The sequence below is a fragment of the Chanodichthys erythropterus genome, chromosome 4 (genome assembly GCF_024489055.1).
Source record: "Chanodichthys erythropterus isolate Z2021 chromosome 4, ASM2448905v1, whole genome shotgun sequence".
Lineage (NCBI taxonomy): Eukaryota > Metazoa > Chordata > Actinopteri > Cypriniformes > Xenocyprididae > Chanodichthys > Chanodichthys erythropterus.
In genome coordinates this window covers 31,674,647-31,699,419 of record NC_090224.1, presented here as the reverse complement: position 1 = coordinate 31,699,419, position 24,773 = coordinate 31,674,647, and the positions used below count along the sequence as shown (strand labels likewise).

Genomic DNA, 24,773 nt, shown 5'->3' with positions numbered 1-24,773 from the left:
AAATTTTAAAAATGTGACAATATCAGCATTTCTGCACACTGTAAAAATTATTTTAGTTATCACATGTTTTTTTTTCTTTTGTCAAATCAACTTAAATAATGAATGTGGTTCAGATAACACAATATTTTGAGTTTATGTTGATTAAACCAATCACCTTCATTGTATTAAATTAACATTTTTAATTTCAACAAACTCAAATTTAAAGGCAACTAGGTAACTTACTTTTTCAAGTTTTCATAATAGCATAAGCCGACTGGAATGAAGAAAGTGAGCAGCGTGATTGATATTCAAAACGGTAAGCAAACACTGCTTTGTTTACGGTTTGTATATCTGCAGTCCTAGTTTCGGTTTTCCTTTTTGATTGACAATTTATTTATTTATTTTTGTTATGTTCAAACAGATAAAAACATTTAAAATAAAATAGTAAAATAGTTTCAACAGTTTTTGCGATGGTACCGAAATTGGTACAGAGAACCGTGAATTTTTACTAGTATTGGTACACAAAAGAAGATATTTTGTTTAAAGTACAATAAAATACTATTTTAGTTTTTCTACTTCAAAATTAGATTTAATTCAATGTGTTATTTATATTTATTTGTGAAATTTACTAATTTCTGAGTAAAAATTGTATCTACACCTCTTTTTTTTTTCAGTGTTTAGACATAAAAACAAACTTTTTTAGAAGATGTTCTTTTGTGTTCTACAGAAGAAAGAAACGACATGAAAATTGCATGAAAGTTGTCATCATTTACAAACCCTCATTTTTTTATTTTTTTATTTTTTTACCTCTTAAGAATATAAGACAAATTTTGGGATACATGAATGTAGTGCTCAATGGTTTATATGATATATATATATTTTATTTTTTTATTTATTTATTTTTTTTACGGGCTGATTGCCTGGGAAGGATACTTACTATCAAACTAGGGAGCCGATTGAGACACTCCAGGACAGCGTTTTTAAGTAAATGTGATTCTATGTCAAATATGGCAGCCTCTCATTTTACTTCTGCATATTTTTGGGTTCAGTACATAATTCATTGTCTGTACGGCAGACAGATTTATGTTGAAATGAAATTTTGTGGGCTGAAAAGGACGATGCAGTCAATCACTGACATTTAGAAGATAAAAATAAATATAAAAGACATCTGGAAAGTCACTAAAAGGGCTCTTCGCAACATGATACGATGGAACTCGGATACTAGGATCAATTTATTTCCAATAAGGCGGGAGACACTCTCATTTCTCAATGTTCAACGATTATAATTCTCTGCCCTTCCTTGTCATTTAATATAACGATCGCAAATTGATTGCCAAATCATTCGGGTCCTAATAAGTGTGTGGAGTTTTCCCTCCCACTGGATATAGGCCTACGTCAAGCTGTCCCTTCACTGTTAGTCAGCCTCTATTTAAATATCATGTCGCGTTTACAGTAATCTGGCCCTAATTAAAATGTATAGTCTGACAGAGTGCAGTATCGGCACATTCTGTGCGTCTTGCACACCAGTGAGCGAATAGTTAATGAATGCTATGCTTGGAGAGAGGGAGAGAGAAGCTGTATCCGAGAAAAAAAAAAAAAAAAAAACGTAGCTGAAAAAGGCCTTCACTGGCAGAATACGGAAGTAGGAAGACAGCAAGATACATAAGTGTATATATGTTCTTAAATCTCTAAGCTTATTGAATGTGTTGTACATTATTAGACATGACATTATTGGAAAAATCTCTGAAAGCAGTTACCTTAGAAGGTGCTTTCATACAAACACACTGTATGTCAAATCAATGACTAACCGGGCAGAAAGACAGCTGTCTTTGGTTTTCAAACTATATTTAAAAAAAAAAAAAAAAAAAAAAAAAGAGATTCCCTTATGTTTGCCAACTTAGTGTGAATGTAACAGAGACTGAAAAAAACATTAAATAATAATAATTCAGAAGTTGAATTCTTAGAAGAAAACATTTTATAGATTTAGTTTTATTTTATTTATTTAGTTGTTTTTTAGCATAGAAAGTATTACATGCATTTTATCTCCTAGGCTATAGAACATTTTTGGCATAAAAATGTCTTAAAAAGGCATAAAAAGTCGAGAACCCTAGAGTTCTGTATAGAACTCTGTATAGAACTTTGTATAGAATTAGAGTTCAGTACAAATCAAATTGTGAATCATAAGAAAATGTCACCTTATTAAATAGGCTGTTATATTTTCTCACGAGATCGGGTTGTTTCCTCTCAAGCAAAAAAAAAAAAAAAAGTTAGGAACGACACAAGGGGGTTAAATACGAATTTAAGAGCGTAAAATGTATCTTTGAGGCAGGTAACACATTGCCAAATCGTGTCATATGGAATCATTTAATTGAACATTGACGTTAAATGGTAAAATGTAAAATATATCAATACGGAAAGCAAGATCATATTCTTAAAAAGAGATGAGGAACTTAAAATGTAAGTGTCATTCCACCCCAGCCTGTAATCTCTTTACTCAGGACAGTGTGGGAGGACCGACCGAACGAGAGAGAGAGAGAGAGAGAGAGAGAGAGAGAGAGAGAGGACGGAGGTGTGCAGTGAACAGATCATTACCAGCGCAGTTTTCCTCTGTAAACATCTCTCGGAGATAAATCGACGAACTCTTGTGTTTCGCTTTCTCGAAGTATGATGATATGATACGCGGTGACGTGGATGTATTTTGGGGGTTTTCGGCGAGTTTACCGACTCTTGGAGAAAGTGGATTTTGCAAATGTGAATTTGATGTAAATTAAAGGTTTAAACGAGGGCTCAGCCGTGGAAAGGGGAACAGAGGGGATTCGCCTCGGCAAAAAAGTAGTGAGCGCGCGCACTGAGCTCTCCACACGGGAGTCAGTATGCTGTCCGGAGGAGCCACGGGCGGAGAGGAGCTCGGAACCGATTCGGTAGAACAGCATGTTATGGGAATGGCGTTGGGTCTTTACGTCCCGTCCATTTCACCGAGCGCATGAAGAACAAGGATAGGGGGACAAGTGTTCTTTGTGCTTGAAATATACGGATAAAAACATGTTTGATAAGGTAAGCTGATTTTAATGGAAACAAATGTACCCGTCTAAATCCAGGAGTAGGTTATAGTTAACATACACATGTTAAGTTAAAAGTGTAAGAATGACTACTTCTAAGTTGCATTGCCCTTTATAGTTTCCAGGCATTTCGTCCGAAACTATTCTGCCTTCACTATGGGCTTTTACTTTTCCGCAAACTGCTGTGTTCGTTGGTTAGTCTAAGGCAGCATTTCAGCATATCGAATAACATATTTAGGGTAAATAGTGGATAACTAAAGCGGTTTATCTGGTCAAACATCAATGCGCGTCATAGCACCGTTTCTTTTTACTTACGCTCGGCTCTGTGTACCATCTGATTATTCATTCACATCAACAGCTTCTCTGCCCTCTCGAGTTCACCTGATCTGCCTCGAAACGTTTCCTACGATACAAACTTTTATGTTGTTTTGTCTTTGCTTTTTATTATCATTACTATTTATTATTATTAGTGTTATTATTATTATTATTATTATTATTATTATTATTATTATTATTATTATTCTGTGAACATGCGATTTTTCTCAAGATAAGCACTGTTAGCTGTGGTTGTCAGAAATTAAAAACCTGACAACGTTTCAGCCTTTGAGGGATGGCATTTTGGTGACTGCATATTTTACTGATCAACGTATATTTTCTTAACTGATGTAGCAACCAATTGTACAATTTAAATATAGGCCTACTAAATATAAGCACCGTAATAATAAAGGTGTTTAAATGGAAGACCTCACGATGAAACAGCGTTAAGAAAAATGGGCCTTTCCATAAACAATATTCAATAATCATACAGTACAGTGTACCCACACAAACACAAAACACCACCGGGGAAAACATGGTGTGAATAAAGCAGTGAACAGTAACCAAACAGCATACAATTAGTAACATAACATAGCCTACTGCAAATAAATTATTAGAATTGTAAAAATAAATACACTGTTCAAATAATAAATGGTTAAATAAAATATATTCAAATGTGAAACATCACTTCTAGATTTTTTTTTTTTTTTTTTACTGTTTTACTATGTGACTTGTATTTTGATTCATATTATGTGTTATATTTTACTGTAAAAGTTTGTCTTTTTTCACTTCCAAAATATTTTTTTATGGTATTTTACAGTAAAACTACATGTATTAGCTTAAATCAAAGATACTTTTTACTGTATATAATAAGGTAACTTACAGGTAACCAATTAACAGGTTTTTACTGTATCAGATTTTACACTTATGTTTTTTTTTGTTTTGTTTTTTTTGTTTACTTTTTGTAGGCAGTTTGCTGTAAACCTCTTCATACTCACAAATATGCATTTTGATGCAAATTCAAACATATATTTGGTTTTGTTTTCTGGTAATGTATTTCCTGTTTTTTTTTTTTTGTTTTTTGTTTTTTTGTTTTTTGCATATTTAAATTACATCTGTCACAACTTGCTTCTTAGTAAAAATAAGCATTTTCTTGCCAGGCATTGATTGTCTTAACTCTGTTAACAAAGCAGATGGTCAGGTCACAAAAGCAACAATCCAATGCAAAGGTGTTTGAAGGCTCAAGATGCCAAGAAGTATGTTTTTTTTACAGTAACAATGACAGCATACAAAATACAAACAGGACTGACAGAAAAGTTACATGTGCATAAATACTGTTTTTGGTACTGTCAACATATACTGCATTCATATTTCACAAAATGTAAATGTTCAGCCAAAAAAAAAAAAAAAAAAAAACTGTTTTCTGTTCCTCAGGTAAAAAAAAAAAAAAAAAAAAAAAATTCCCAGTCTTGGTGTATAAATACTGTTTTTGGTATTGTCAACATATACTGCTTTCATATTTCACAAAATATAAATGTTCAGCCAAAAAACAAATAAACAAAAAAAACCCCACTGTTTTCTGTTCCTTGGGTTAAAAAAAAAAAAAATCCCCGGTCTTGATTAAAGGACAATTATAAAGAAGTTTATTATGATAAAATTGGTGCAAAGCTTACTTAGACTTTTTTTTTTTTTTTATTTTTTTTTTTTATCCCAGGTAGAGAGGCTAAATTATACCCTAATCCAATTTAATTTGACAGGCAGCATTTGTCACACCTTCCCCCTCAACCCTTTTTTTCCCCTTTGAACTATGCTCAAACGGGATGTGCATACTCTATGATGTGCAATGAAGATGCCATATGATATATAGTAAACAGAGAATATTGCATAAGCAATAGCCATGCACTTGGAAATACTTTTTATAAACACACAGATAAGTCACAGATTGTGCAACCACATATTCTTTGCTTAATGTTTTATTTTTTCCCTTTTTATTTTATCTTTTGACATTATTTTTATTATTATTTATTTATTTACCAAAATTTGTGAAATACATCTCAGTTTTATATCATGTTCTTGAGATTTAATCACTTTCAAGGCATTTATTTTAAAATGTCTGAATGATTATCATTTTACAGAGTCTTTGAAAAAACAAGAATGTATAAGGTTTATTCGCCTACTATGTTTTTGTTGTTAACTTTTTGTATTCTAATTTCTCCTTCTTTTGAAACAGGTCTCTGGACCCAAATGTCACATCTTCCGGAAATAGCCGGGGCTGGGGCCCATCAGCACTTGACAGCAGGCTGGGAGGTGGACAGTGTGGCTCAGTGCTTCAGCACTCTCTCAGTCACACCCTGCTTTTGTCATTCATTGAGCAAAAGCAGTTCTGCAATGATCTGATTCCTCAGCATGGATGGCTTAAGTGAGAGAACCCCTTCACTCTAATGAGACCCCATCTCCAGACAAGGACTAGAAATTATCAAGGGATTACTCCTCAAATTCCTGGTTATCTGCAAACCGCACATTATAGTAATCTTTTAAAGGACTTCATTTTGCTGGATTAGTTACGTTTCCTTTTTACTCCCTCCAACCACTGAGTTTGTCTTGCCATTTCCTTTCCCTCCCTTTTTTTTTTCCATTATGGAGTTTCAAGCTGGATTTTGGAATAATGATTGGACTTCATTTCTTCGCTTTTGGTTGACAGTGTTGTTGAGCTTGCATGTGCAGTTCAGCCCTGTCTCCTCCTGTCCTGAGGAGTGTCGCTGCGATAGAACATTTGTTTACTGTAATGAGCGAAGCCTGACATCTGTGCCTCTGGGGGTGCAAGAGGGTTATAAGACTCTCTTCCTCCACAACAATCAGATCAACAATGCCGGTTTCCCATTGGAGCTACACAATGTTGCCTCTGTAGAAACTGTTTACCTATATGGAAATCAGCTGGATGAATTTCCCCTCAACCTTCCCAGGAACATTCGAGTGCTGCACCTTCAGGAAAACAACATCCAGACTATATCAAGGGCAGCACTTGCCCAGCTACCCATGCTGGAGGAACTCCACCTGGATGACAACTCCATCTCAACTGTAGGGGTAGAGGAGGGGGCTTTCAGAGAAGCTGTCAGCCTCAAGCTTCTTTTCCTTACCAAAAACCACCTGAGCAGCATTCCTATCGGATTACCAGCAGATCTGAAGGAGCTGCGTTTGGATGAGAATCGCATTGCCGACATTGACGAGGATGCCTTCCAGAATGTCACCACCCTGCAGCGGCTGTTGCTGGATGGGAACTTGCTTGAGGATGAGGCCATCGCTCCAGGAACCTTCCAGGATTTGGTCAACCTCAAAGAACTGTCCCTAGCACGCAACTCCCTCACCACTCCACCACCGTTGCTCCCTAGTGCATCCCTGACCAAGCTCAACCTGCAGGAAAACCAGATGGAAACAATTGAAGTGAAATCCTTTGCTGGGCTAAGTAAACTGGAGAAGTTAGATATCTCCAGCAACCAGCTACAGTTTCTTCCATCGGGTGTCTTTGACGGCTTGAGAAACCTGAGGCACCTTAATGCGAGAAACAACCTCTGGCGTTGTGACTGCAGCATTAAGTGGGTCATTGCATGGCTCAGGTCTCTGCCGGCTGCGATAAATGTCCGTGGGTTTACGTGCCAGAGTCCAGAAAGGGTGCGTGGCATGGTAATTCGAGAGCTCACCTTAGATGCCATTGACTGCCCCGCAGGCACTGTGTTGCATCCCTGGCCAACCCATTCATATCCATCTACACTGCCACCACGAAGAACCACCACCATCACCACAACCACCTCTAGAACCACCCACTTCACCACCATTCCACCCACTGCTTTTTATCCTGCCTCAGCCAACCCCACTCCCCCAATTCCACATTTCCCTCCTGGTCCCCTACCTCCTTATGAAGACCCCTTAAAAATCTCCTTTCATGTTGTTAATTCTACCTGCATTGTTGTGAGCTGGGAGTCTTACTTCACTGTGACGGCTTATAAGGTGACTTGGGTCAAGATGGGGCAGAGTTTGATGAGTGACATCCATCGAGAAAGAACAGTCCCAGGATACCAACGAAGACTTAGCCTGTCAAATTTGGAGCCCAGGTCTATCTATCGCATCTGCGTGTACGTTCTGGATACTCTTAACACTTACAGACCGGGCGAGGATACTATCTGTTCTGAGGCTAAGACCAAATCCACATCCACATACTCTGAATCTGAGCAGGCTGCCCAACAAGACAACACCTCAACACTCCTATTAGCTGGAGTGATAGGTGGGGCAGTGTTGGTGGTCTTAGTGACACTTCTAAGCGTGTTTTGCTGGCACATGCACAAGAAAAGCAGGTCGTCATCATCCAAGTGGAAATACAATCGTGGCAGGAGAAAAGATGACTACTGCGAGGCTGGCACCAAAAAGGATAACTCCATCCTGGAAATGACTGAAACAAGCTTTCAGATAGTGTCGCTAAACAATGAGCAGCTTTTAAAAGGGGACTTCAGAATTCAGCCCATCTACACACCTAATGGAGGAATTGGCCTCCGAGACTGTCACCTTAGTAACAATAGCATAGCTTATTGCAAGAGCAGTAACGTTCCCAGTGTGGACTTCTGCCACACATGATGCTTTTCAATGGATGCTACAACCATTTGTTCAAAGAAAATGTAGTTCAATATACTGTACGATACACGTATACATATACATATACATATATATATAAATATATATATATATTTCCAGGTGCAGTCAACATGGTAATTTATACTGTGGACAACTATGTGGAATTCTGCTATATTTTCTATTCTTAGTAAATATGAAATGATTTTGTAATTTGTGAGGCTCAAAGTGGTTTCACTCAAAGACGCTGCAGATGTTTTGAAGCCGTAGACGTTGGCTACCTGCTGCAAGTGCAGTCCACAGGTTTTTGCCTCTCAACCACTTTAAGATCTTGAAAATATTGCTAACCACACAACCAAAATATGCCCTTTGTGCTGAAATACAGCTACCCCTTCACACAACAGTAGTTAAGATAACAGTGGTCAGGAAACCAAAACACAGCTGATTAAGCTGCAGTAGAAAAAAAAAAGGAGCTGAGTTTTTCCTCTTTTTTTTTTTTTTTTTTTTGGAAATGAAGTGCACTTTTAAAATGCAGCAGAGAGCATGAGCAGTCATTCAGGAAATGAGCTTTTGTGGAAATCACATTTGAAGGGAAAAGGACCACTCTTCAACACCCTGCAGTTCTCAGAAGGAGAGGCTGACATCGGTGATCATGGTAGAGAGATGGGTAGAAGGGTTCCTGTGCAAGCATTTTCCAGGGCATGTTTATGTTTCATTTTACCCACCAGGGGGCAGCTTGTTTCAATCCATACAGAGACTAGCAGCTCAATTAGACCACGGACACTCTAGCTTGCTAAATTTCTGACTTTTATGTGAATAGCTTTTGCGCTGGAGCTTTATTTTCAAGCAATTAGCAGCCCAAACATAAAATTAAGTAATATAATAGCTAAACCCCTGAGGTAAACTATTAATATCCTGAGGGAGCTCTGTAATCTGCTTCATTTTTTCTTTAATTATAAATTGTAATACATAAGAAATGCTGAAAAACTTAAAATTTAAGTCTGGATTTTCCTTTTATATACTTAAATTGCCCTTTCTGAACTGTGATTTACAAATTAGGCCAGGGTATTACACAGAGCTCCATCTCTCGATCTATTTCTGTTCTCTGACATGAATGTGATCAGAAACATTCTACAGCGACATCCACATTATTGTCTAGGTTTTCCTTTACTGACCAAAACCCTTTTTAATCATGCATCACATCAGGTGGGATGATGAATGAATGTTTAAACAAAAGCCTTCTCTTCATGGAGAAGAACTGGCACATGCCAGATTCTGTCTTTGAAAGAGTTTCAGATCCCTGCATGAGGGCAATTAGGACTATTTTTTAATGGCGCACCAGTTTTCCAGGACAGAGAGCCGAGTTTGGAATGCAGGCTTGCTGTGGAGAAGTATTTATCATGCGCTGTTACTCACAGACTTTACTTGCTTTGACAAGATTTTATTTTGTGGGCCGAGTTCAAACCCCCACTGCATAATCCCTGGTCCAAGAAGGGGGGGGAAATCAGAGGTTATTTTCACTTGGCAGGAGGATTCTGGGAGGGGGCTTGTAGTTGGGGTGGGGGTCCTAATTGTCGGAGTTAACCATTCATCGCTCTCCGACTTCGCATTAAGGGTTAGACGAGATCGCTGGATACTTGTTTACATCTAAACTGCTTTTGGAATTACTCGAAATCAAACAGATGTTTGATTTCTGTGACTAACAGTCGGTGCTTGCACAGGTTAACTACCAACAAACACACAAGGTTTGCCTCGGTGCGTGGCACAAACAAAACGCTCTCTAAAAGAAAAAAAAGGGCTACTGCACTTCTGTGGCTTTGAAAGTATTTCTCATTAGCATCCCAGCAGGCTGCTCCGACCACCCCGTCCCTACTTTCCTTGAAATCTGGAACATCCTAGGGCTCCATTTCTCAACTGAAGGCTTTTAACTGGTGTACACCATTAACAATTCATTTCAAATCCTGTGGCCACCCGTAACTCTTTTTAACAGACTTCCTCCACACAAGTCCGGTGCGGTTGTCAGGCTCAGGTTCCCCGAGAGGAGGCGGTTGCGGTGGCGCAGACCCAAATGAATCGCTGCAAAGTTAACCCGTTAGTGAGATAAATCTGTCTCGAGCCTCTCTCCGACATATTTTCACAAAGAGAAAAGTTATGGCAGGCTAAGCGGAGGAACTTATTTGTGCCACTATCCAGTACATCATTCCCTCTACCGAAGTCCTCAGGCCTAGCGTGGAGGGTTTTTGCTGGGTCGTTACCATAACCAGAAATTTTTCATTTTAAACACGGACAGTTTTATCTATTGCCTTACTGTAACCCAGCAGTATGTCTTAATGTGGTTCATGTGAGGGATTTGACATCATTTATTCAGAGATCTGTGGATTACAGTGATAGTCACACATTTTGAGGGCAAGGACTGAATGGAAAGCACACATTTTGAAGGGCAATTGCAAACTGCATCCTGACAGACATCAATAGATGACATTGCTAACAAGCCAAGGTCTATCCTCCAGACACGAATTGTGTGTTATGATTCAGAGTGACTCATTGCCTCGCTCGTGTGGTGAACATTGTTCTTTATTTTCTATGGATGAGCTGAAAATCACAGTAGTGGCCCTGTAGTCAAATGGATGTATTACACAAAAGGGACTGTGAGCAATGCCTTGCGTCCGTAATCCTACCCAACAGTCAATCTGTCTCTTGAAAAAGCACATTGATTTGGTTTGGAATAATTACTCTAAATGACTGTGAGGTCAGTCTGAACAAAGCACTACCACATATGTGGCTGAATACGTCTTTAATCTTTGTGTGTCCCTTTCATTATTTTTTAAAAGAATATATTTTTCGTTATATTTTGAAAGTTTTCTCACCTGTGCGATTGAGTTGATATCCACAATTAAAACTTATTTAATACAGACTTCAGCACATCGTTTGACGTGGTTTTGCATTAGGATTTGAATGAAATTGACTCCCAATTGGCTGTTCATTCTAACAGCCATAACTAGCTGAACAACAACCACAAAATGTCATGCGTTATAGCATTCTGGGTCTTTTTTTTTTTTTTCTTTTCGTTTTTTTCATAATGTGGATAGGGAGTGGTTCTACGATTTTTGAAGATATGGTCTCATTTTAAAGATATGGTGATTTGTTTGGTTGGGTTTTGCAATTAGAATCCATTGGGAACCAAAGTAACTTTTGATTGCTACATACATATAATTTCTTTTGTTTCCACTACTAAACTGTTGTTGTTGTCCCATGTATGTGCCTTGAATTGAACTTACAATGTAAAGTCCTTGAAACCTTTAAATGTTTTGCACAAGTTGTAAATAGAGAACCCAAGCTTTTTTTTTTTGAAAATAAAGGAGCCATCAGAATTTACCAGTGATTTTGTCCATTACAGCCAAATCTCACTTTCTTATTTTCCATGATGTGTGATCCATTAACACATTACACCCTTAGACGTCCAACGCTGTTGGCTAGTGATAATATTTTTGTTAATTAATGATGTTAGTTGCTTTGGACAATTTAGTGTGGTCTGGAAGCACATGCATACATATTTTTTGTACCTTTACTTAAATGATCTTTCAAGTAGTTAAAATCTCTCAAAGGATGAAATACCTGAGCAAATTACATCTATATTTTACATGTTTGCACATATAAACATGCATTAAAGTACTGACAGCTAAGCTAAAACGAAAACCTAAGCAATTCACAAGGCATACAAAATACTTTACGAATCCGATTCAGAGAATATGAAATTCATGAAATATGGTTGATTTATTGTTTTTAATTGCTGACATTAACTAAATGTTCAATGCCATCACATTTAATTGTTATTTTGTTTGCACCATACAATTATCATAATCATTCTATTTGTAGTTTTCAGAAACCATATTGCATGAAAGGATAAAACTATAATTTAATTCCTTATATCTATGAGACCAGGGTGAGCAAATTATTATTATTATTTTTTTTTTTTTTTTTTTCTCCTTGAATTCAAGAATATGCAAATGCCCCTTTTGGAAACATGTCTGATCAAGATTTGGAGAAGCCAAAACCAGCCTATGTACAGTATATATACAGCTTTATCAAGACTAGCTTCATTAAGTGGACTAGTTGTTGAGGATTGATGCTACACAATAATGTTTGTGGTTTTGTACATCTTTTGAAATACAAAACACATTTTACAAACATTTGTTCACAAGCCTTTCAAATAGCTAACAATACTTGAACTGTTTTGATAAAGCTTCGCATGTGTCCCCCTCACACTACACACTATACTCAGTATTGTTGTCATTTTCCAATACAAATATCTAAAAGAATAAATAAATAAATAAATAAATAAATAAATAAATAAATAAATAAATAAATAAATAAATAAATAAATAAATAAAATGAAGATACATTTACTTGAGAATACGGAGCCCCATGCATGACATGCAGGAAGAAAAAAAAACAAACAAAAAAAAAAAACGTGTATATCATTTTTAATTTGTTTTAATTAATTCCCTTGTTTTCGTTATATCAAAGCAAGGGAGCAAATTGGTTCAATGTGACCACGATTTACTAAAATGGGGAATTAATTAATAAATAATTTTCCACAATTTATTAAAACGAGAGAAATTCTTAATTTGTGGGGACAAATTATTAGATAGATAGATAGATAGATAGATAGATAGATAGATAGATAGATAGATAGATAGATAGATAGATAGATAGATAGATAGATAGATAGATAGATAGATAGATAGATAGATAGATAGATAGATAGATAGATAGATAGATAGATAGATAGATAGATAGATAGATAGATAGATAGATAGATAGGTAGGGATGGGCAGTACATATATTTCAAATACAAAATATTATATTGTAATTTGTATTTGATAGGGTTGATGAAAATGGCTTTGTATTTTGTATCAAAATACTTTAGTCTTTTGTATTTTTGAGGTGTTAAAATACTGTAAAATACTTTGTAAGAAGTCTTCATGATGACATCATAAAAAATGCAGCCTCTGATTGGTGCCTACTCAGTGGTTTGCCCAGACTTGTTGAGTTCAGAACAGATGTTAAGATTTAGTGTTCATTTTAGTAGCCTAGGCTAAATGGTTTACCAATTTACATTATGTTCTTAAAAACTATTATACCGAGCAGCAGCACCCTATATTTAAGATTAACATCCAATTGATTAATTAGTTATAAACTAGTTGCTATGAATACAGGAGCCATCAGTTGTCTTCTTATGAATGACTTGTTTGTCATCGAGTCAGTGTTGCTGATGCAAAGTAGGCCCTTCGTTACTAAACACCAAGTAACTAAATTAGAATACAATTATGAGTAATTCGCAAACATTATCCTGTTGGTTACTTTAAAACTAACCTTCATCTGGGAAATCACAGGGATATGTGAATATTTGATCTGTTAAAGCCACAATATGTACATTTTTGCCGCTTATTCAGTCACTTATATATTTTGTGGAATCAAGGGATGCATTGTTTTCACGTCAGTGGAAAAGAATCGGGACGGGACTCATGTTCATGGATGAGATTATTAACGTAACTGTAATATGAAGCAGAGCAGGGCGAGTGATGTTAGAGCTGAATGAGACTGCTGGAGAGATTGCTAATGAGAGATGAGCGCGACATGTCTCAAGAGCAGTGGAACTTTTATTATGCCATTACGCCATTTATTATGATAATTACGCTGTTTATCATATTAGATGCATTTGTGTGTTTAAAGTTGTTATAATGCTACTCTGTGCGTTTGCTGAGACACTTGTTGCACACTGCAGTAAGATAGATCAATATTAGTCATGGTAAAACATGGTACTTGCAGTAAATCAAGAAAACGAGATTTAAACAAGAAGCTATATAGCATGATTAGTTTTCAGTCGATGAATAAATAAAACATATATGTTTTATTAGACAGATGAGGAATATATTTGGTGTTTCCATGGTTTCTACAAAATAAAACCAGAAATCGAGGGTAACGCTGTTATGATGTCATTGATAGGCGACGCACGGACACAATCTGTGTCCTGGTTAAAATTGCATTTTTCTCTGGATTTAAAAATTCTTGGAAACATTTGGGATAATGTAAGTACACAAGTCAACAAAATACATAAAACTGTTCTAGTGGTTTTTGGATATTTTAATCCAAAAATCCTACTGTACATATTGTGCCTTTAACTGGTTGCATATGTCAAATTTATTGCATGACTCGGGCAGAGAAAAGCTGTTGCTATCAAACATTGTTTACTTAATCAAGTCAGTGTAATGGTGAAGGGATCGATCAAATAGGCCAATTGATAGAAGGTTTGCGAAGAAATTTCATGCTCCCTTGTAAAAGTATTTTTTTTTTTTAGTATTTTTAAAATACAAAAATACAGTAGTTTATTTTGATACATGGTGTGGCTGCTGTATTTTTAAGTTTGTTTTAATACACTTAAAATTAAGGTATTTGGTATTTTATTTTTAAATACATTTTGATGTACATGTCTGCCCAAACCTGTATTTAATAATATATAGTAAGCAAAGTAAGAAGCAAAATTACTTAAGACATTAAGTCTTGTACACTGAAAAAAAATATCAAAATTAATTTTGTTTATGCTCAAAACAAGAAAATATATCTGCCAGTGAGGTAGGTAAAATAATAATAATAATAAAAAAAAATAATAATAATAATCCTGTTTTCACTTTGACTTTATTTTTCTTACCTCATTGGCAGATATATGTTCTTGTTTTAAGCATAAACTCACATTCCCCTCACATTTCACAGACAAGGCTTAAGCTAGTCTCAGACTAAAATGCATGTTTGAGCTGTTTTAACTGAAAGCAGCTTGCACTGACATATCTTTATTTACAATGAAAACATTCAGCTTCACGGTTATGGTCAATCCATTGTCTTGAGAGCTAGAGATTAGCTAAGTTTCTCTGTTCCACTATGATTGTGAGAACTTTTCACAGCCTTTAGTCGTAAAGGTGCGGATTGTCGCCCTGAATACTGGGGCCCCATAAAATATTAATTTTACTGTTTTGATGATTTGTACCAAGTGGCCTATTATACTTCCCTTAAAAGATGTTCCTCCTTGAAGGGAACAAAAAATGTCTCACACCTACACTTAGCTTCATTTTAAAACAAGTTTAAAAGTTGCCTCGGAGACTTATAGCAGCAAAGTCAGCAGACAGCTGTCTGATTCTACTGATTGCAAAAGACACTTCTCAGTTCCATATTTTTCCTCGAAGCAAAGAAAAGGAAAATGATGTTTTGTCGAAACTATAGTCATCTCTTTTGCTTTCATACTGAGAGAATTCAGAAATGGGTAATATGCTATTTGAAAGGAATTGTGAGGTGGTGTATTTTCTATGAATTGATGCTGGTACCCTGACTCTCTCCTTATTCAGAGCTGAAGGCTAAAATGAGTCTTCCTGCTCTCTGGGGTAATCTGCCAGGTTAGTGGTCCTTTGTCTGGTTGACTTTATTGAACAGGGTCGCAATTATAACGCAGAGCAGAAACCACTATTGATCGTGCGTGATTGTCCTGTTTTAGTAGGAAGCCCTCATATGATGTTTTAGATGCAATTTTATAGGTACATGAAGAATGAGTTCATGTTTTTAAATTTGTCTAGAGCAAAAGTTCATGATTCTGCTCAATCAATCAACATAAGCTTATTTGGAAGTTGGAAATGAGTGGAATCAAACACAGCTGAGCAACCTCAAATCCACAAGACGTTTTTTTTTTTTTTTTTTTTTCCGACCGCTAAGCCTGAAGTTTCTTGACAAATATCTGGGTTGTACTGCACATTAAAATGCAAAACCGTAGTTTTACTTCAAACCATGCCTATTCTGTCGTCTTTTTAACTTATATCACAACTTGTAAATCCGCTGCAGTGTTTGTGTCTGTTTTTACATTTTGAGACAGACAACAAGATGCTGCTGATATGTAGTTTTATTTCATACAACCCAATAAACAATCTTTGAGCAAGTTTCTCTCCTGCATAAACACATTTTTTTTTTCTTGTCTTTTTATTTTTCATATTTATTCTTCCCAAAATGTCTAGAAAATGGATTTTCTTTCCTCCTCCTACTTCTTCTATAAGATACATCTGGAATTTCTATGACAAGGACTGTCTAAATACAGCCTGCCCAGAATTTCACATTGACAAAGTTTGTAACCGATTGTCGAGCTTGTTTAGATGGCTGTTATTCTAAACAAGTCTGTTAGTCTCACCTCAGAGCTGTGAAAACTAGTTAAATATACCTTAAAATGAAATTAGAGGTCAACAATCCTACTCAAGGTAAAATGAAAAAGTGGGGGTGTGCATTTGTCGTTTTCGAGAAAGTAGCCTATACTTTCTCGAAAACAACAAATAATATTACCCAGAATGCATTGGTTTTGCATTGTTTTTATTTTATATTACTGTTTCAATAAAACAAAAAACAAAAACTGTATTTTACTGTGTATTTGTTTTTGTTTTTTTACAGCCATTTTTAGATATTAGTACTTCAATAGGTGGGTAAATTAACATTATATCAGTTTTACCGTAAATTTGCCAGTGAAATAAACAGTTAAGAACCGTAATTATTAAGATATAAACCTTTAATTTATATGATTTTGAACTGTAAAATAGACAGTTAATGAAGTGCTGACCCGTGAAACCAAAAATGTTGCTACCGTATTTTTTATGGTAAAGTTCTAGCAAGCACAATTGCTGTTTTTTTTACTTTTTTTTTTTTTTTTTTTTTTTTTTTCAGTGCATGCTTTTACGGTATATTAGTGTTTCAATAGAAAACGGTATTTTACTGTGTAAAACTGTTTTGTTTTCTTAAGAGTGCAGGTGCCAAAAACACACTTATGAATGATGTAAACGAATGTCCTTTATTGTAGCTTTAGTTTACTAACCATTGCTTCAGAGAAAAGAAATGCCTATTTAATTTGTCAAACTATGTAAAATGTGCTGCTATAGCAAAACAAAGAATCAGAAAATAGTTGGATTTTGGTTTTCTATTAAGAAATATTTGTACATTTATGAAAATTCAATGACAATATATCACAGTCTGATGATTAGATCTGAATATAAACAAAGATGTATCTTGCTACTTATTCAAAGTCATTTTATTATCTTCGTTTTGTTGTTGATAGTAAATTAAGCAAGAAAGGTTAATCCCCTCTCATGATTGTCCTAATGGTACATACATAAGGAGTTTAATCAAGAATCATCATGGACAATTAACGCAGCACGGATCATTTCAAATGATTTAATTTCACCCTGTAGAATATTCCATTTCACCTCTAATGAGCTGCACATTCTAGACCTGCTAGTCGACTTTCTTTGCCATACTGATTAAACAGGAAATAACTAACGCTCTCAACATGTTGTGGGTCTCCAGGTGCAGCAATTAAAATGTCTAATGCTGGTTTAAACATTTAAACTAGGAAAGGTGATAAATGTCTGTTATCTAAATGTGTTAATGAAAATAATTGAAAAATATTGAGGTGTAACTGCAAAGTTGAAACAGGGGAGGCTGAGGGCATTTGTTACTTTTTCATAATGATTTCTTGCCATCTTTTACATGACACAACATGATTTTTTTTGTTTTTTTTTTGTATTTTTGTTAATATTTTAAACTCACCAAAGCTGCATATTTTACAGTAACACTGTAAAATATCCATATAATTTAAAACAACTGTTTTCTATTTGAATATATTTCAAAATGTAATTTATTCCTGTGATCAAAGCCAGATTTTCAGCATCATTACTCCAGTCTTCAGTGTCACACAATCCTTCAGAAATAATTCTACACTGTAAAAAATATTATTATTATATAAAAAAAATATATATATTTTCATGATTTGTTATCACAACATTTTTTTTCTTTTGTCAACTTAAATAATTCATGTGGTTCAGATAACATAATATTCATATTAAATAGAGTTTCTGTTGATTAAAACATTGTATTAACTCAACATTTTTATTTCAATAAACTCAATATTTTAAGGCAACCAGGTAACTTACTTTTAAGTTAAACCAACAATTATTTTTTTTACAGTGTAATATGATAATTTGCTTCATCATCGGAGCTCACTTATTAATAATGGTTCTTCTTATTATTATTAATGTTAACAATAACGTATACAATATTTAAATCATTCCTAACTTTCTGAGGTGGTATTGCATAGAAATAGGAATTTTAAAATGATTATAAAATTTAAAATGATATATATAATCATCTAATAAATCAAGAACAGTCTTGTGGTACTCCGATTAAATATGTGTCCAGTATAGCTTGTTTGTGATCAAATACATTTCAAATAATTGTTGTAATTGCCCCCGTTTCATCTCTATGGCACCGTTTATAGAAAATGCAAAGCTATTCTGTCATGCTGGCAATGATGCGTGAGAAGGAATTATGAAGTTAATAGAAAATAATTTATCTTCGCAACAATTACACATTTATAGTTTTGTTGTCTCACTTCAATTTGCTCTAATGAAAAAGTCATTGCCAGTTTAACGTGATGTGACAAACCATTTAAATCATTAACACACCAGCTGTCAGGGCCCATCGGCACACGGCAATACAAATTTAACTTCTTTCCTCCATACAATACAGTCTGAAACTGCAGACCTCCATATGTGTGAGTAGCAAAAGGGTTTGGGGGGCTGCTGCTCAGGTGGAACCTGCCAGATGTAACCTTCAACAAATCACTCAATGTGAGCAAAACCCATGATGCACCAGAACTCGGATGAAAAGAGGAGGTTAAAGTTCCTCACACTCTAGCCGAAGAAACTGCAGTTACGCTCACAGGCATGCTGGTGTCGGTTTCAGTATCCTCGTGTAATCAGGAAGAAAAAAAAAGAAGAAAAAAACATGATATTTCTTTATTTATTTTTTCCAAGTGCTGTTATCACCCTTACTCTGACAAACAACTTCCATTCAGAGAGAGCTAAAGATGAAACACTTGTTAAAGCAGAGCTTGGTCATTTTCTCTTTGCTTTTCACAGAACTCTTGTTTGTTTGACTTTCTCAAATGGAGCTTGGGAAAATCACAACAGAGCTAATTTTTCAAGTCCTAAGAAAAGACATTTTGCATTTATGTTCTAGGAAGATGCTTTGCATTTACATGAAAATATTTTTATGAGTGGCCATTACTGCATAATGTTTTAAAGAAAACAAGTAGTTTTTAAAGCTAAATGAGAAAATATAAACTCTCTCATTTTTTTTTTTTTTTTTTTTTTTTGTTCTTGCATATTATAATAGAAAAGCAGAAACAGAGATCTAGGACGTTCACTGTTGAGGATGTGTTCAGAGATGTCAACATAAGCAAGTGAGACAAGAACCAGCTTTGGCTGAAACATCGTCCCATGAGAAATGCATAATGGTAAGTTATAGCAGTCAGGGTCAGGAAGAAACATTTGCTTTAACACTCAAGTGTAGAGTCCATACAGTCAGCCAACACATACTTCAGTTTCACACAGCATGAGTTCTTAGGGGCTGTTTCCACGAATCCATTTTTAACTAAAAACAGAACATTTTTAACATGTATTTGCTGTTTATTTACAAAACAGATGCATTTTGGTGGCCTGAGAAAAAAAAAAAAAACTTTTGAAATCGGGTTTCAAAGTGCAAGTTTTTAAAAACTATATCATTACTCCATGTAAAAAGCAAAAACATGAATTTGTGAAAACGTTCACATCATGTGCATATTACGTGTTCAGTCTATAGGAGCGTATTACACTACATGCCTGGCATGCATAAAGCATTTGTAGTTGTTTTTGCGGATCCATGTGAAAGGGGATTGTTTTGATAACGATGTTGTCTGTATGCGAAAAAAACAAAACAAAAACAAAGGAAAAACGTTTCCATTTTTAGTACATCATAGTTGTGTAAACATAAGTGAAATAATGCTTGAAGTTTCAATGAAGCAATTTGATATTGGTGGGAAATCAGTTTTGATCAGTCCAGACATGCTGCGATGAGGATGTAGATATGCTGCTACTGCATGAACATACATACATAAATCCCATAACAGATCTAGGCAGGTGGAGCTAGGGGGAGTGGAAGTCAAAATACCCCACAGATCATTTTTAATAGCATGTTAAATTTGTCACTTTTTGACGGTGGGCAAAAACGCTCAGTTTTTGTGTGTCCCTTTAAATGCAAATGAGCTGCTGCTTTCAAGAAGACGGCGGAGTTAAGAGCTTGTGTAAGCAGCGCCAATTACCTCACGCAGACTCACTGAAAATATCAGAAACTGTTTCAAACCAGGGTCAGACAATTATGGAGAGACTCAAGAAGAAGTGACATGTACTGAATGGTTAATTGTTTAATTTATGTAGCTGATGTGGAATTTACTATCTTAAAGTCATTGATTAGCATATTCTGTGATGATAATCTATAAATTGCTCATGTGGGAACGGTTGCCTACAGAGCCAGAGAATATATGCTGCATGAAGATAGAACAGGTGTAGTTTAGTTTAATTATGGTTATAACTTATGTTGCCATCTTGCTTTTATGGCATGCTATTGCATTTGTGTTGCATACTGTATTGCAATAGCATGGCCTCACCCCTTTGTTTCATGTTCTCGAGGGTTTATGTAAATTTGACGGTTAGTAATGTCACCAACCTGAGAAGAAGCTTGTTCTAGTCCCTTCCAGCTGTTTGTTGTAGTCCTAAAACAAAGAATTCTTTAAACGAAAATATCTCCCTTTGCTTTAAACTTTGAGCGTCCTAACTTTGCAGATGTTGTTTATGTTCAAACAGCAACATTACACACTAACTAAAGTTAAAAAAGTGAAATCATAATCAACTACCCCTTTAAATGTTGAGTATGTAATCTCATTTGCTGCAGGATCAACAGACGCCAATCAGCTTGTGCCATGTGTTAATGATGTGATTACTTGCAGATTCAGACTGCATGTTAAGAATCAGACTGCACCCTGAAGAGTTTCATGTATGACTATATATCGTTAGCCTCATGGCATAATTGCCCAAGTCATTTTTAGGCCAAATTGTGATATCTGCCTTTGAAATATAATCTGGGCAATTATTCTATGAGGCTAATGATATGTAAATACATCTGAACAGATTAAGAATTTAACAGATTAGATTCCCTTATACATATATTTATAGTCTGCTTTGTCTCAAGTACTCTAAAATCAGTGTTGTTTATTCTGTTCCAAGGAATGGTGGACATAGTGGCACCAAGATATATTTTATGCTGTATATATTTTGCATTACTTGTCACATCATGAGGTTTGGCCGACTTTTTAATGTACCAGCAGATGAAGAAAGTTAGATAATTGTAGGAGATTTGTTCTTGTTTAAACGTAAAAAGAAATGGTCTCTGGATTCATTCACAAATGTTTGGCAGGAACTTGAATTATGCCTACTGATATTAGAAGGATATTGGGATTTAAAAAAAAAAAAAAAATGTAACTCAGATGGAAACAGTTAGGTAATGACATTTTATTTAGCAGTGATTTTCTATGTAAGCTCGCCAATACTATGCAGAAAGGCTAGACAAACCATTTCAAACTAAACTAGGATTACAAATTTGAATCAAATTGAATCTTAGTTTCCATTCTAATATGTAGAGTGCAGCTGGAAACACTGTAACAAGATGGCATTGCACACTGGATTTAATGCATTTATATTTGTTAAGTTGGACACTTTTCCTTTTCTCCCCCTCATTATTATTATTATTATTTATTTTTTATTATTTATTTATTTATTTTTTTACTTTTCCTGCTAATAGTAGCTGTAATATCGGTCATGTTTTTTTTTTTTTTTTACTGTATGTTGTTTACTCATGTCGTTAACTACTATAGTAGTAAAAGTAGTCATAAATTAGTAGTTGTAATAGTAGTAGTAGTAGTAGTAGTAGTAGTAGTAGTATGGTTTAATAATACTACAATACAATACCAGTTGTAGTAGTTATATTAGAACATATATAAGTAGTTATATTATATTAAAGTACTACTAGTATTATAGTATCGCTAACTACTGTGGCTGTTAGTACAGGTAGAATTTGTCATATGGTTTACGACAATGACTGATAGTAGTAGTAGGAGTAGGAGCATGACTGTCCCTACTACTACTAATAGTATGGTGTACTACTGTGATTGCTAGTAGTGGTTCAACAACTAGTAATAGTAGTAAAGTATAAGACAAGGGTCTTCATCCGGGGGTCCGCAGCAGTACTGAGGTGGGTTAAAATATGGGTTAAAAAAGAAAATATATATCAAGGGTGAAGAGCTCAAGAAACGCAAACATCGATTTCCATCGTGGTGACTTCAAACTTCAACATCTTCAAACATCAACATCTAAACCTCTTAATTCTCAATAAGAACTTGTGTATGAAAAAATAAAGTCAAACTGGATTGTAATAAGTGAATATGCTGAGATCTTGAGAGATCTGTTAGTGTGTTCTGTTGGGATTTAATTTTTTTAATGTCTGATTTTGGGGGTCAACATTGTGCTGAAAAGTAGAGCCTGTGCTTCAGTCCAGGATGGTTCAGAAAATGTTGATGTTATGCTGCATGTTGCTTTATTTGTTTTATGCATCTTTCACAAAGACCTCCCCAGCATCCAACTCCTATGCCTGAAGTAGAAGGACCATTCACTGGAGGACCATACTAGGGACTTTTTAGATCCGGCATGCCGTACTCACTATCCTGTCCACTTACCCACAGAATGCCTTCCAGTGAATGGTCCCAGAGAGGATTTCACATATTTGGAGTGGGTGCTGGTAAATAATGGATCCCCATTTACCATCTGCCCTGCTGAGGAGGATTTTACTAGCACCACTCCGCATCCAAAGCCCAGCCAGCCATCACCTCGCTGCACGGAGAGGATGTCTGAGCCCACAGCAGGCAGAGAGCTCAAGAGAGCTATGATGGAAGACCCCTCCCACACTCCCGCCACTGAGGGTGAGCTGCCTTTGCAACTATTTTTATGATTTAGAAGATGCTTACCCTAATCTCTCGTTCCCAATGGTCCCATCCAGCTCGAAGTCTCCTGTGTTCGGCCTGTCAACCTATCGGCTCTGCCTTGGCTCTTCCCTCCCTTGGCTCCTCTAGATAATATTGTCTTTATGGCTCCACCTGGCTCCCTCGTCCCTCTGGCTATGCCTTGGTCAGACATTGTCCTATCTGCGCCATAGACTTACTAGCCATTGGTTGTGCTCTGTCTCTCCACCCCTTCGGCTCTGTCTGGCTGCACTTTTCCTCTGGCTCCACCTTGGTCCTCATTCAGAACGACTCCACCTCAGTCCTCTGACTCCCTGACTCCACCTTGGACACTCATCACTGCAGCTCCGCCTCAGCTTCCAGGACCGTCGGTGTCACCCAGTCCCATCTCCTCTCCATCTGCACCCAGGGCTCCATCTCCATTGGCTTCATCTCCGTCAGTCGTCCCCCAGGTGTTGTCAGCCAAGTCTCCACTGTGGTCTCCTCTGTCGACTCTGCTGTGGGCTCTGAGTCCCAGCCCGGCTACTCCAGCTCCTGGCTCCTCCCACTACCATTGCCATCCTGGTCTCTCCCTCTGTCATCTCATCTGGTTTCCTGCACTTTGCCTGTTCTGCTTCCTCTTCCAGATCCCCCAGCCTCCCTCCTCGGACTGTTTACAGCACGATGACACACCTTCCCCGTAGTGGGGGGTGATACTGTAACATCAATGTGGATGTGGTTATGTTTGAACAATTGGTAACACTTTATTTTAGGGTCTTTTAATTAGTTGATTATTAGAATTCATATTACTAGAATATTGGCCATTTATTAGTACTTATTAAGCACATATTAATGGCTTATTCTGCATGACCTTATTCTACGTTCTTAATCCTACCCAAAACCTAAACTTAACAACTAACGTACTAACTATTAATAATCAGTATATTAGGAGTTTGTTGAGGGAAAAGTCGTAGTTAATAGTGAATATGTGTTCCCTATACTAAAGTGTTACTGAATAATTATTGTTTTGTGCATGTTATCTGCTGTGTGTTCCTGGTATGATTTATAAGTAAAAATTTTATTAGTGATATTCCTTTGTTGTATGCTCATTATAGCCACTCAACGTGTGACACTTTTAGTGGTAGAGGTACTGCTTTTAATACTACTGCTAATACTACTACTAGTAAGGTATACTATTATGACTGCTAATAGGCAATGTACTACAAAGTAATAATAGTTGTGTAGTAGTAGAAGTAGTAATAGTTTGATAGTAGTAGCAAAGTCCCTTTAAGACAAGTCATTTCACTTGGTGGCCATCTTTGAAACGCCTCTCAGTCATCCTGGGCATCATGCAGCTCCAAAGCTGTTTGCCAACCATTCGATTAAATTTCATATTTGAAATCACCAATGAAATCTGACAACTGTCTCATATTTTTTTTTTTTCAAACGCTCGAATCATGACAAAAAAAAACCCTGTATTTTTATGCTGGATCAAGCTAATGTGCATACGCAGACCTAAATGTGCGTCTGACTGTTTCTATAGAAACCGGTGCTTCTAGCGGCCGCTGCAGTGACACGATGACTTTACCAGTCGGCGATTGGCTCTTATTTAGAAGGCGGGACTTGATTCCCCCATATTGTGCGTTACACTTTCTCCCATTCAAAACAATACGAGTGACACGTCTTGTGTTATTCTATAGTCTTTGGTAGTAGTCATGGTAAGTAGTAGTCATACTAGTAATAGTAGTACATAGTAGTCGTCATTGGCATAGTAGTAGTCATAGTACAAATATTGGTTGTATATAGAAGTAGTCATTGTTGTCGTATTAGTAGCAAAAGAAGAAGTGGCCATT

At 36.0% G+C, this 24,773-nt stretch overlaps 1 protein-coding gene across 2 annotated transcripts in view; it reads left to right on the top strand.

The window, feature by feature from the left end:
- Nucleotides 1-11,476, top strand: part of flrt2 (fibronectin leucine rich transmembrane protein 2) — a 43,421-nt gene extending 31,945 nt beyond the window's left edge. The window contains exons 1-2 of one of the 2 annotated variants that reach the window (XM_067384744.1): nt 2,585-3,033; nt 5,584-11,476. In XM_067384744.1, coding sequence (XP_067240845.1) covers nt 5,991-7,979 — 1,989 coding nt within the window. In that variant the 5' untranslated portion in view covers nt 2,585-3,033; nt 5,584-5,990 and the 3' untranslated portion in view covers nt 7,980-11,476. Of the gene's footprint in view, nt 1-2,584; nt 3,034-5,583 lie in introns of those variants that run through there. The other variant, XM_067384745.1, reaches the window with a different exon arrangement.
- Nucleotides 11,477-24,773: the final 13,297 nt, after the last annotated feature.